This window comes from Camarhynchus parvulus, chromosome 4A (genome assembly GCF_901933205.1).
Source record: "Camarhynchus parvulus chromosome 4A, STF_HiC, whole genome shotgun sequence".
In the NCBI taxonomy this organism is placed as follows: Eukaryota; Metazoa; Chordata; class Aves; order Passeriformes; family Thraupidae; genus Camarhynchus; species Camarhynchus parvulus.
Window position 1 is genome coordinate 15774172 of NC_044600.1, and position 13884 is coordinate 15788055.

At 43.0% G+C, this 13884-nt stretch overlaps 1 protein-coding gene across 2 annotated transcripts; it reads right to left on the reverse strand.

Annotated features, from left to right (window-relative positions):
* Positions 1–4086: 4086 nt before the first annotated feature.
* On the reverse strand, positions 4087–13762 carry PIH1D3 (PIH1 domain containing 3). Of its 2 annotated transcripts, XM_030967439.1 has the most exons (8): positions 13736–13762; positions 13452–13540; positions 12611–12728; positions 10295–10358; positions 9043–9148; positions 7188–7284; positions 6310–6395; positions 4087–4805 (listed from the first exon to the last, which is right to left on the reverse strand). In XM_030967439.1, exons 3-8 carry the CDS (start codon positions 12713–12715, stop codon positions 4670–4672), a joined length of 594 nt encoding a protein of 197 aa, XP_030823299.1. In that variant the 5' UTR covers positions 12716–12728; positions 13452–13540; positions 13736–13762; the 3' UTR covers positions 4087–4669. The 2 variants fall into 2 exon arrangements, with proteins under 2 accessions (XP_030823299.1, XP_030823301.1); XM_030967441.1 differs by lacking the exon at positions 13736–13762 and having other exon boundaries at positions 13452–13600.
* Between the last annotated feature and the right edge of the window lie 122 nt (positions 13763–13884).

Genomic DNA, 13884 nt, shown 5'->3' on the forward strand with positions numbered 1-13884 from the left:
CCAGCAGCTGCAGGAGACAGGCTGCCAAATAGAATCAGAGAATTGTTTCAGTAAATACAACATAGCACTCTTGGAAGTGTTTGCTGGGTTGTGATACCATCAAGTTAAAATGGCATGGTTAAAAAAAATATTGATCAGCTCAGAAGTGAGTTTCCAGGCTGCTGAGCTGCACAGAGGAGACACCCAATTAAAGAGAGATGGTCTCTAAGGACTGGAGGTGGACAGTAGCTGCTATCGTTCTGGCAGCTTCCTATGATCTTTTCTTCAGAAATGAGTGTGTGGAGGCAGAGAAAAAAGATGAAAGGGAGGCCTTGAGATGAGAAAGCCCCAAATGATCAAAGATTCCCGTGGATTGAGAGAAGTACTCCAGAACCAAAGGCATTCCTCTGTTGCCTGTGTCACAGTTGCCCTGGAGTGGATTTCAAAACCTTCTTTAAGCATTCACCTGGGATGTGGGGACACACATCAGGAAGCACAGAGAAACTTTTCGAGGCCTTGGGGAAGGCTGAAATTCTGAATGACTGTGACTTTTTCTGAATTGGTGCATTTCTTTATAACCATATCCACTGGGGATGTGTGGCACTGGCTGCCTTTGAAGCAAGGGCTCAAGAGGCCTCTCAATTCTGTCAACACTCCTCACAGCCTGCAGCATCTGCTGCTTTTGTGCCGTGGTCCTTCACTAGGAGTGCCTTAACACCCTCCAGGTTCTGCCTGTGGTGCTGCTGCTTGTGTCCCCTTCCCACCCACACACACAGGACACACATCAAGGGAGGACAGAGCTCTTCATCCAGCACTGATCTGAGTGAGCAGAAATGAATCACACCCTTCACCCACATTAGGAACATCCAGCAAGGGTCAGATATGCCAACTGCAGCCTGCCAGGAGGCTCTGGTGAGAAATGTCCTAATGGGAGAACAATCAGGGGAGATAAAGCACTTAGGAAAGGAGAGATCAGAGTCTCCTGAAAAGAGCACAGAACAAACAACCGTGATGGGAAGGACAAATAGAGATGCTGCTCACCATTCTCTGATGAATTCATTACAACCTGAAAGTGAATTTTGCCCGAAGGAGAAAACAGAATGAAGAGAGACACCAAGACAGCAAAGACACACCAAGAGAAAAATCATCTCCTGTTTGTGAAGATCACAGGAAAAAAACAAACCAGCCCCCAGCATATTCCAGGCACCTTCCCTGGAGCCAGGACCAGGGGCAGACAATGCCTCTGTCTGTGGCAGCAGCTCCTGAAGGGGATCCCAGGGAACAAGGAGGAATCCAAGCTGCAGGTGCTGCAGAGCAGAGGGTGAAAGTCCACAGCAACAGCAGCAGGTTGAAAAGGAGCTGCTGCAGCAGGAGGGAGACAGATGTGTCTGTACACGTAGGTACAGCTCAGTCGTTTTAGATAAACTCGGTCTGCAGGGAAGGATATACTGATAAAGCAGTGTTTCACACAGTGCAAGAAGTACACAGAGTTTGGATACAAACTTCAAACTGAACAGCAGAAAAATGAAGTAGTTTTTTAAGACAAACAGAAGGGGTATATGATGGTATCAACAGCAGACCTGGAGGAAGATGAGAATGAGAGCTTGCAGGTTTAAGGGAAAAATCTAAATTTAAGTTCTTGTGCTGTCGTAGGTGTTTATATGGAGCAACTCATTTGGCTTTTCTCTTCCTCCAGCTATATGAATGAGGCAAGTGTCTTGGCTCCAGGGCAGTAAGTGGACAAAGGGGAATATGAAAAGAGGTAAAATTCAGAGTGAATTGGGCCATGTGTTTTACCACACCACCATCATTCTGAGAGAAGGCAGGAACAAGTCAGAATGGGGATGGTGGCTCTGCAACCACAACTGGAGGGCAGAATGTGTGAACAAGGTGAGATGAGAACCTGCAGTTTATTGGGATGCTGCTGCAAACAAGCCTCTATCTCAGTTCCACATCCGCAGTGCCCTCCACTTAACTGCAATACATTTAATCAAGCTCCTTCTTATGGGAACCAAATAAAGCTTGATGATGCTTGATGGCTGGGTTGTTTAACTGGGCTCATAATTTTGATTAATTAAGATGCTTGCAGGTGTTGGAGAGGCACTTCCACATCAGTTCCACAGTGTTGATATTCAGAGGCAAAGGGGGTTCCCCTCCTGGAGGATTTCTGCCAGTGCTACTTCAGCAAAGCAAAGCTGCTCTCAAACCTGTGCAAAAAAAGTTAACCCTTGTAGTTGGCAGGAGCCTCCAGATTTCTGGGAGTTCTGACAACCTGTGAGTCGTTTTGGGAGGAGATATGGAAAAATCCAAACCCCAAAACTCAAACTTTTACCTAGGGCAGCCTCTGTGTCTTTGATAGGAAGGAAGTGAGGCTGTGAGAGGCTCTCCAGGTGATGATGGTGCTTTCAGGCAGGGGATCCAACCAGCCCAGCAAACTGCCCACCCCCAGAGCAGTGTCCCTGCTCCAGTGAAAAGGGCAGCAGAGCCTATCCTGAGTTGAACACACAAAGCCTGGTTGCTTATGAATTTGTCCCCTGTGTTCCTCTATCCTCATTTTGTGATTTCAGCCTCCCCCTGCCAGGATACCACCCTACAGTGTCACCAACCTGCCAGCTCCTCCTCATGGGTGACCTACAGGAGCCTGGAGGGGGATGCACAGAGAGTGCCCAGCAGGTACAAGAAATCACATTACAACCTCCCTCCTAAGCAGTACAAATTTGTATTTCCCTTTTCTATTTCTTACAAAACATACTTACCTCAGGTTTTTGTCTTCTGAATGCTGATAAAATGCCCTCAGGTTAAAAAATATTTGGAGATAAATTATGATATGGATACTAGTGTGGCATATGCTCATTTCCATAAGAAACTAACATTGGAGGGAGGCACAATGAGCCAGACTCATCACTGTTTTCAGTATCAAACACTGACATTAAATTAAGCAGAGCTTGATGATTTAAGGCTTAGTAAATTACTACTGCCAATTATAAAGGCAATATAACCTTGTGGATAGAGCACTGGAGTAGGCCTCAGAAGAGTTGTACCCTGCCATGGATATACTGAATTAATTTGGACAAATGTTACTTTCACATGCATATCAATACTGGTCAATCTTCCACTTTTCTTGTAATGTGTATAAGAAATGCAAAAATGAAGCAGCATATTGTCTAGGGACCACAAAGACAACCTTTTTCCAAGAAACAGCTTGTTTGGCAGGCACAGGAGGGAAAAACTGAGTCAGGAGGAATGATGTCAGCCTTTTCTCATACATCCACATTGTCCTGCTCAACCACAGCTTTGGAATAAGAGACATTCAGATCTAATTTATGGAAGCTTAAGCAGATACCAATTGGAGTAGCCCCTGAGTGTTATCAGCATATTTCATAGCTTGTGATGAATCATAAATGAAATATCTGCTTTCCAGTGCATTAAGGCTAAAGCAGAAGTTGATTAGGATTATTCTGACCCAAGCAATGGTTCACTTTTCAGGGAAGGGGTTGAAATGTCCAGACATCAGCCTAATTTGTCCTGGAGTTATAATGCAGTGAATTACAAACATACAGTGACTGCACCCTTAAACTCACTGTCAGTGTCTGCAGTCCATCATGGAGCATCCATCTTCTCATTACAGCCTGCCACAAGTTTAGCTGCATGGGTGCTGTCTGCAGCCTAGCTGGTCAATTATTTTCCTCTACTTCCACCCCCAGAAGAATGCAGGACTCAAGCCATTTTGCTCTGAAAGTACTCACAGGCTTTTGGTTAAGTGTGCCATTAACATGCCAGGGCCTGCTTCTCCCCTCCACTTTGATCACTGAGAAAGTGCCTTTGCTTCCTGCAGGACTAACAATGTTAAATTAATATATTTGCCCAGCAGCTACACAGAGAGAAACACCCTGGTAACCCAATTCTGTATCTCCAGATTGGACCTGAAGGCCAAAGAACAGATTTTGCAGCATTTCAGCCCTCTGAGAAAAGCTTTGTTATGCAAAATTCCTCTTATCTCAACTTTTATGAAGTCTCTCAGAGCATAATATAAAGAAGGCAAAGATAACTGTTCCTTAGAACCTGTTATTTTATTGATCAAGAAAGATCAGAAAAATAGGTGGAGGGACAGCAGATGACTAGACAACACTCAACTATAAATTGTCAAAAACCTGTTCAAAAGAGCTGAGATGTTCAGCAACCCAACTATAGCTGGTTAACTTGTTCTGCCAGTGTAAAGGAGCCTCAGGTATGGGTATGGATCCCTGCAGAATGATCTTCTCACCAAGAAATAGGCAAGAGAAGATTCTGAACTGGCCCCAGTCCCAGCACTGGAGACCAAGCAAGGAGACAAGCAAGCACTTGCAAGCTTTGAAATGGCACCAAAGCAGCAGATATTGTCCTGAGCCTCATTGTGCTACCTCAGCCATGACCACACAAAAGGCTTCCTGTGGCTTTTGAACTGAAATCTCCCACTTTCTGACTCACAGGGTCTGTTCCAGACTGCAGGAAGCAGAAAGTTAACCAGAGCAGTGTAAAGGCCAGACAGCTTCAGCTGTTAGGACCTCTGGTGCTGTGCTCCTCCTGACTCATTTCTCCAGAGACATTCCCCTGGACTGCTCAAGGGAAGCCATCTACTGTTTCAGAACAAGTTGGGTTTCCAAAAGCCTTCAAACTAGAACATTAGTTTTTGCAAACTTTCTCTATCTTTCTACCCATCAGAAAAATTGATGAAATCCAACTTCCTTGATACTCTCAAGGTGACTTCCAAGATCTCCTCTTCAGAGAGAAAACGAGCTCTGCCCTCCTTGCTGTTCACAGGGTAGGGGAGGTGCAGCAGCAGCTTGCTGTAAAAGAGGACACAGGGGATGTCAGTGTCTCAGATCAGGTGAGCAGTTGAGATGTCATTGCAAATTACTCCTGCAATTCCTCAGTCAGTATGCCAGGGAATGTTATCCCAATAGATCTCCTTATTGTGATGGGCTGTGGGGTTCCTGCAACACCTCATGCCCAGCAAAACTGGATATTGATAGAAATATTGAAATATTTCTATCACTTAAAAGCAGCCTGGCTTAGAAGCAGCCCCAGAACTACAGAGCTGGAAGCAGTTGCTTGGAATCTTTTTACCCATCTGTGGGAGAACGAAGTTTTTCAGCATGTAGAACTTGACATCTTGATTGTTTCCTTCCTACTGAGAAGACTTGCACTTATATTTGTGAAAGCAGCACTGGTTCAGGCTGTACCCAAGCAACCATCAGATTTATGGTGAACTTTTTATTTGCTAAGCTTGTGACTAGAGACAGCTGGGTACTGAGAAGATAATGGCAAATCTGAGTCACCAAAAAAGGATAGAATTGCAAAAGGAAAAGGATGCTGAGGTTTTCCTACATCTGCAGCATTGCATTAAGCTCCTTCTTTTACTGCCCATAGGTTCAGCAAGTCATTAGCTGAACAATTATTCCTCCCAATTTTCCAATTTCAAAACAAACATTCCCAAACCTTCTTCCACTCCTGTTGCATCCTTGGGTTAAAACTAAGCACAGGGTAACTGAATTTGCCTGGTTTTAGCAGAGAAAAATGGCTTTTCTATAGTTAGTCTGCTGGGGACTTATTTAGGCCTTAATCCATGGCCTGCTCCTGGAATTTATCTGCAGAAGGCTATTCTCATATAGATCTTCCCACACCCCATTCAGTGCAGCAAGTCAGCCCAGAGAGGATTAAGGTTTCTTATAAAAACAGTCTTTGTGAAGAAGGACTTTGAGCAAAACAGACATAGGAATTATCTGGAAATCTCAGAGAGGCGAATTGCACACTGAGGGAGAGATGGAGGAAGACTGAGAAATCCAAGAGTGTATTATCAGTTATCTTTGTAGGCTTGAAATAGCCCTATTTAAAAAAATCAAAGGAAAACTCTAGAAAACCTTGTAACATTTCCATTTCTGCATTTGTGCTTGGGTACGTCCATAATTTGGCTTTCAGCTACTGAAAATTTATCTGCACCTTTTTTACCACCTTTAGTCATAAGTATTTGTACAAATCAGTGCTTAGGAATACTAGACTAAGTCTTTCAAGATCTTGGGCAGCTTTTTGCCAGATGTTTTGAGCCCCTGATACTTGCTGTTTAAGTAGCCAAAATGTGTCCCAAAGCTTTTTACTGGACAGTATCACAGATTCAAAGCCAGCAGATTGCACACCTATGGATGGACTATGGGTGGTTTTTCTGTATTTATTTCTCACAAGTAATTAATAATGCAATCTTTAGCTGTCCACACAGACTGCAGTTAAAAGCTTAGCTAAACCCCATTTCAAACAGGATATTAACTGGACTTTTATCAATTGTGCTGCACTTACTTTTTGGGAGTTCGAAGGTCAAGAACCTTGTCCTGGATGTCTAATGTGATGTCGGAGTACTTTGTCTCTGGCAGCTTGATTTTAATCTGAAACGATGGGCAGAGGTAAAGCTGTGATTACATATGTTGCCCTAAAAGCCATAAAAGAGCTCATTTTCATGAATATTTCAATGCTAGTATCAAAGAGCAACGTTTTGAGTAGGTAATTTGTATCAGAGCAAATCCGACAGTGATAATGACTGCTTTCAATAGCTTAGTGATGTGTATTGATATCCTATTCTCTTCCAGTTCCTGAGCTGCTAATGTGCTTGACAGGTGTTCAACACTCAGCAAAGCCTCAGGCTTTGTGCATTGCAGGGACAGTTTGCTTCTTCTAGAAAGATAACACAGCACTTCTACCTGTCCTGGAGCTCAGAAACCAGGGAGGTCTTTGATTATATAATGATGAAGCAGGATCTGATAGCTGCAACTTTAAAGGCTGTCAGCACTGTAGCATTTTGCTAGCCCACATACCTTGTAAAAAATGCAGGAAGATGCAAAAAATCTCCTTCCCAGCCCCTCTCTTTTCCAAAACTGTGTCCAAGATGAAACTTCATCTTAGAGCTACATTTTATTCCCTTTAAGTTCATATGGGGCATATGCATTTGCAGAGATTGCCTTGAGCACAATTGGTCCTTGAGGAGATACACAAGTTCCTCAGGTTAGCAAGTGTAAATGTCATCTAAAAATGCTTGGAGAACCACGAGAAAATGCTACAGGAGGTCAATCAAAGGCAGCAGTGGAGCTTGGTGTTTACATTCTGCCCCTCAGAAAGATGGGGAGGGGGGAAAGGCAGAGAAAGAGCACAGGGAAGGGACCAGAGCTCCAGGCTCAGCTCACCACTATATCCTCACAGCAGGCAGTGGAGGGGTCTTTCCCAGTCATCCCAAAGAAGACATCCTCTGTTCCCACGTGCTGCTTGAAGGAAATCTCATACCTGCCAAAGAGAAGCCATTGCCTAGGAATACTGGAGCAGGAGGCTGAAGGAGGCTGTGATTCTCAGAGGACTCTAAATCCTCCTCACACTGTCTCTCCTCCTTTGCAGTCTCCCTTCAAGGCTCCAATCCATCTGCACTGTGTTTCTGTTCAGAGCCATGACTGGGACAGCTGGAAGACAGGCTAAAATCACTCATTCCACCTCCCAAAGCTCTCACTGTGCTGCCTCTGCTTCCCCAGCCAGCCTTGGCAGGACTAGGAAATGCTTCCTAATGCTTATCAACAAGTCAAACACCACAAACTCCTGGGGAATGGATTTGAAAAGGGGGATGCCACAATTACATGTGTTCTGTCCTGTCCTTTAGCATATTCTTGCAGCCTGAGCATAGCACTTTAAAGCCAGACTGTAGTTTTGCATTCAGCTAACATTTATTTTCTTCTCCTTCACATCTACAAAATGTAGAATCACATATTCCCTTGCTCTTGGTTCTTAATGAATGAGGAAAGGAAAGCTGAATTTGTATTTATAACATATGCTACTCCTACTAAGTTCAGCAAAATTATTGGGGTGGATCACTTGTCTAAGCTGTTAGAAAATCTTTCACATCTCCAGTGTGCATCTGCATATGGAATAATTCCTAAGTCAGTGTGTCTAATAGCTCTGGATGCACCTCTGTAGCCATCTGTTTTCCTTTTAGCATATTTTCTTTGCTTCATTTGATGAACTATTGCAAAGACTTATATTCTCTCTCTTCATCTGTGCAACAAGGGTCAGAAGTGCTTGAGGCTGGAGAAGCACTGCAGAGGGGAAGGGTCAAAGAACAGCACAAGAAAAACTTCTCTGTGCCCACAATACTGACAGTGTGTTCTGTACCTGACAGTGACCATTTCAGGGACAACTGTGCATGAGGGTGAATTCCAAATTATTTCCAGAAAGGCTGAGTCCCTGCTCAGGTGGGTCTCAAGTCCTGTGTTTAACTAGGAAATTGGACTCCTCATGTCCTGACTTACATGCAGGAAAAAGTGAAGATTCTGATAGCAATGGGCAGCATCATGGGCCACAGCCCATGTGCTCCAGCCTTTAACACTTCAGGACATTGAAACAATGATTGGAAACGCAAAATCTGCTTTATGGAATGACCCTCAGGGCTTTCTGACCTCTACAAACTCCAATTCACATGCCTGATTTCAAGAATATTTTTTGCTACTGTTTTTCTATAAGCAAGGGAAAAGGCTCTGGTTTTAAGTTGTGCTTTGACATACTAAGATTGAGTGACAAGATTTAAGAGCTCAAAATTGCCTGCACACAGCTTTCCTTCTGCAGTACTATTTGTCTCTAAAGAGCTTAAATCTTTGAAATGCAAATATACATTGGAGTACTTTATGAATTTCTGAGTATGGAAAAATGGATGCATCTCAGTTGCAGCAGGAAAAAGCAGGTATTTCACACAAATGGCATATTTTAAAGTTAATAAATCGTTTTTCTGACCTACTTCCCCTCCTAATCCCACTTTATACAAGTAACTGACACTGCACATAAACTTATGCTGGAAAAACCAACACAAAGTTTCTGTTCTGAGATCAGAAGACTTCAAGAGAGGGGTTAAAACCATTCTTCACATATTGCTTTAGATGCAACACTGATATCTTTCCTTTCTTCTTGCACAACACAATCTTTTCAGCTGGCTGCAGATGCTGTTTAACTCTCATTTCCATTAATGCTATGTGAAGCCCACACAGGCAGTCTCAGCTTTCTTACTCTGGCTTTTCTCTAGGGTCCCATGTATCATCAAATTCAGATCCTTCTGGGACCTCCTCTGTATTCCAAATGGTTTTCTTGTTTTCAGATTTCACTTGAAAAGTACCTGTGAGTGAGGAGAAAAATCTCACTGACACATTTTGAAATGTCTCTGTTCCTCAAGTGTTGCTGAAAGCTTAGAATATTTTTCAAGAATGAAAAAAAAAAAAAAGGAAAAGAAAGAAAATCCTTTTCTAAAGCCTGGAAAAGTATTTCTAGGCTTTAGAAAAATCTTTGCATTAAAAGCATTCTAGGTAATGATTACAGTCTTCTTCACCTTACTCTCTTATGAATGAGGATTTGCAGAGGGAGGATGTTTTCCTTTCACTTAAATCTTCTTTACCCAACCTTTATTTCCTGGAAATCCTCCTTTCTGGCATATAATATCAAGCACTTCAAAATCAGTAAAGTGTAGAGGGATGAAATACTAATCTTCCACAAGCCCCCTGACATGAGATTTTCAGTGAGCAGAGTCATTCACAAGAGGATCACCTCCTCACACAGAAATCCAGCTCATTCCATTAATTATTGGGCACAGCCCAGATAAGGTGCTGAAGACACATGAAAGTTTTTGGGCAGAATAGTATGGTTTATGTCTGTGCTGCATGGAAAAACATTCTTTTGGTAAGCTGGCAAATGTGAAACTTGAAGATTTTGGATTAGAATCTCTGGTTATTGTTGGATAGCAATAAAAGCAAAAATAATCTATTTTATTTGCCACAGTTCCTTTCCTGCAAAACTCACCCTGGCCCTTGTGGGGCTTTCTCAGGGCTCAATAATGTGACAGCCTCAGCTCCAAAAAACCTTAACACTAACATTGCCAAGTCTCTGCCAAAACTGCCTTCCTGTCTTTCCTGAGTTCTTCTATGGAGCTTTTGCTGCTCAGTTATGATCCCTGCAGCCCCTGACCAGGCTGTGCTCTGAACTACTATAATTTACACTGGAGGCTGCTCTGGCATTACCCTTTCTGCTCCTCTTTGCATGTTTTAGAGTTAAGCTTTCAGGAAAGGAATAATTTTACAGTGTAATTGTAAAGAGTGTCATGCTATGCCCATCTCAAACATCACTGACCCCTCTTTTATAGCTGTTACAGTCTGCTGTAAATGAATTCTAAATTCAGCAGAATTTAAAATTTAAATTTTAAATAAAAAAAAAAAAAAAGCTGAACTGTAAATGAGACTGAATGCCAAAACACACAAATGCTTCTCCTTACTGCTGGTCTCTTTTTTGACTGGTCCAACACTCCCAGGAGTCATGGCAGCAACAGAACAGCGTGGCTGCAAAGAAAGGCAAGAGCATCTTAAATCAATTTTTATAGAGCCAAGCTTGGTTACAACCATGATGTCTGTAAATACAACACATCATCTAAGGTCAAACAAATCCCTGATGGAATTGAAAACACATTATCCCACAGTTTCATGAGTGAACCACTGAAAATTCTCATTTCTTCACTCTCACACAGCAGAAAGTGACCTTGACACACTGGGTTGAAGCAGGACCCACAGAAGCCCAGCCATACAGACAGATGTGCTTTGTGAGTTTTGGTTTCCATGGCATTTTGGCAAAATTTCCATGCTTTGCCTGCCATGAAAATATTACAGGAAACCAAGGGTGCTACATGAAAGCCCCATCACAACATTTGGATTGCTTTTTACTGTAGAGATCATGAGGCAAGAACATTTTCCTCTAATTATGAATCAATTTAGTGCTAATAGGCCAATGTGAGGCATTTCTCTATATATGAAGATTCCTTGGTTCAATAAAAGTGCCTCATATGCACAGAGCATTAAATTAAATCAAAATAAAGATTTCAATTTACCCAGATTGAGTCAGACTTAATTGACATCTCTTGTGGCAACTTTCCATTTCTGTCTCTGAAGTGTCATTCATTTTATTAATAAGATGTAAACAAATTCCTTTTAAAATCAGGATGTTTACTGCAGAGATGTACAGCAATAATGCAGGGTTTAAAAGGCAGGCATTAAACAGCTGGAGGATATTTGGGGTGTGAAGGACCACATCTGTAACCCACTGAAAGAAAACTTCAAGGGATATGCACCCCTTTTATCCCAAATATCACTTGCATTGCCACTACTGGGGCTGGTCAGCTCTTTGTTGAGCAATGATTTGGAGGAACAGTCAGGTATTTCCATTTTTGTTATTTGGTTTTTGGTTTTTTTTTTGGTTATCTGGTTTTTTTGTTTGTTTGTTTGGGGTTTTGTTTGTTTTTTGGGTTTTATTTGTTCGTGTTTTTTGTTTGTTTTTTGGGCTTTTTTTTGGTTTTGTGTGTGGGGGTTTTTTTTGTTTGTTTTTTCTTTTTTTATAGATGTCATAATATGATCTGTTCAAAATTCTGAGGGACTTGGCCAAGTTTTGAACCTTCACACAGGCCTTCTACATTGCTGGCACCTTTGTGGCTCCTGGGAATAATTCTTCCCAGCACACAGGCAGGCCTGGATAAAATCAGGTGTTGCATGTTGCAGGAATAATGCATGTTCTCTAAACACTGTGATTTTTATCTGCTCCTGAGAGGAATTGATACAGAAGAACACAATCAGATATTTCTCTCATTGTTCATTCAGATTATGCACCTTAGAATGATTGTTCCCCTTTCCCTATTTTACAACCACCAAACACCTGCTGTACTTCAGTGATCAATTATCTCTGCAGCTCTTCAATGCCTGACATATGCAATTAATACACTCAGTTGCCTCTGGGTATTTTGGTCCTTACTCAGAAGCTGAGCAGCAAATTTTTCCCCTCATATCTGGCTGTAATTGCCTTCATCTCCAGCAGAGTTCAGGGAAAAGTAGGGGAAGCCTGAAGTATCTGAAGCTCTTTAGCTCTTTCAAGTCCATGTTCTCTTTTCCTTCAGGCTGAAAAACTAAACCTCCCTCACATGTTGTGCTCACAATGTCTCCTTGTTTTCCTGGGGCATTTTGCTCATTCTCAAGAGCTTGTTACTCTGAAAGGATCCTCAAGCTGTTTCACTCAGACCAAAACCTTCTAAGGTTTTCTGTCACTGACATATTTTATGAAAAATCCTTTCGTTAGGATTTTTTCTCCTGAGAAGCTGAGAGGCCTCAGAAATGAAATGTAAACAATGATTATCTGCTGCTGTGGAATGCAACAGGTGGAGCTGTGATTGCTCTCATGTGGTTGTTTTTAATTAATGGCCAATCACAGTCAGCTGGCTTGGACTCTCTGGTCAGTCACAAGATTTTATTATCATTCTTTTCTATTCCTTCCAAGCCTTCTGATAAAATCTTTTCTTCTATTCTTTAGTATAGTTTTAATATATAATTTTCTTTTAATGTAATATATATCATAAAATAATAAATCAGCCTTCTGAAACATGGAGTCAAGATTCTCATCTCTTCCCTCGTCCTGGGACCCCTGAGAACACCAGCACAGTTTTCATTCTGCTTTTACTCACCCTGGAGAAAAAGAGATTTGCTTCTCCTTGACTAAAAAGATAAGGCTATGGTACAATATATAAAAGAAGCAGCAATTCTCATGAAAGGCTCACCACATCATCATCATCACCACCATCATCATCCTGTTCTGGAGCATCACGCAGCAGTTTGGCGAGGCTCTGCAGAGAAGAGCCTGAGAACATGCTGTCCAAATCCATAGCCACTGCTCACCTGTGCAGGGGAAACAAGTGGCAGATGAAGCAGGAACCAACTGTGCTTGGAACAGCCTGTAGAGCACAATTTTCCTGCTGTGTGCTCGGGAAGGAAAAGTTTAGCTAAGTTCCTGTGTGTGTGATGACAAAACATGTAAAATGGAACGTAAAATCAAAGAATATGGAACATAAAATCAAAGAATATGGAACATAAAATCAAAAAATATGCTGAGTGGGAGGGGACCCATCAGGATCAGTGAGTCCAGCTCCTGGCCCTGGGCAGGACAGCCCGAGCCCCAGCACGTGCCTGGGTGTCGCCACATTTCTCTTCACAGAGAAAGGCAAGGCACAATTCATCCCAAGAATATTTCTGGGTTTCACATTCTCTGAACCTCAGAAAAAGAAAAAACAATTCTTATCTCATTTGCTGTGCCTGTGTTTGTGCCAAAGTAGAATGCAACATGGAGATTGTTTACCCAGAGTGATGGAGTTTTGTTTCCTTGGCCTGTCAGGGCCAGGTGTGTGTGTGTGTGTTGGGACTGTCACTGACAGTCACCAGATTCTGTGCAGTGTGTGCAGAGCTGAGTGCTTGCAGATCCAGTTTAGACGGAATGAAACATAGTGTAATATTATATAGAATAACATAGTATAATAAAGAAATTAATTAGCCTTCTGATAAGACGGAGTCAGATGCATCATTCTCTCCCCTCGTCGGGGGCAAAAAATAATAATAATACAATACCTGGGAGCGCTGTCCAAATGCTCTTTACACTCTGCCAGCCCCGGGGCTGTGACCACTCCCTGAGATCCTGTTCCCGTGCTCGACCACCTCTGGGGGAAGAACCATTGCAGATACCAACCTAAACATCCCCTGAGGGAGCTCCAGCTGCCCCCTGGGGTCCCGGTGTCCCCTGTCCTACACCCGGTCCCGCTGTCCCCTGTCTCCCATTCCGGTCTCTCTCTCCCCGTCCCTCACTCCGGTCTCTCTCTCCCCGTCCCTCACTCCGGTCTCTTCCCGTCCCTCACTCCGCTCCCGCAGCCGCGTCCCCGTCCCCACAGTAACGCCGACACGCCCCGCCCCTCACTCCCCAACAGCCAATCGGAGCCGACATCCCGCGAGTGGCGGCCGTCCTGACCAATAGCCGCAGAGGGCGGGAAGGCGCGGGGGCGGGCCG

Excerpts from the sequence above, each read along its gene's own strand:
- PIH1D3 (XM_030967439.1), bottom strand. The coding sequence starts at position 12,715 with ATGGATTTGGACAGCATGTTCTCAGGCTCTTCTCTGCAGAGCCTCGCC. Across the intron at positions 9,149-10,294 it reads AGTCAAAAAAGAGACCAGCA|GTACTTTTCAAGTGAAATCT; the intron begins GTAAGGAGAAGC and ends CCTCACTCACAG. Across the intron at positions 6,396-7,187 it reads CCTGCTGTGAGGATATAGTG|ATTAAAATCAAGCTGCCAGA; the intron begins GTGAGCTGAGCC and ends CCATCGTTTCAG.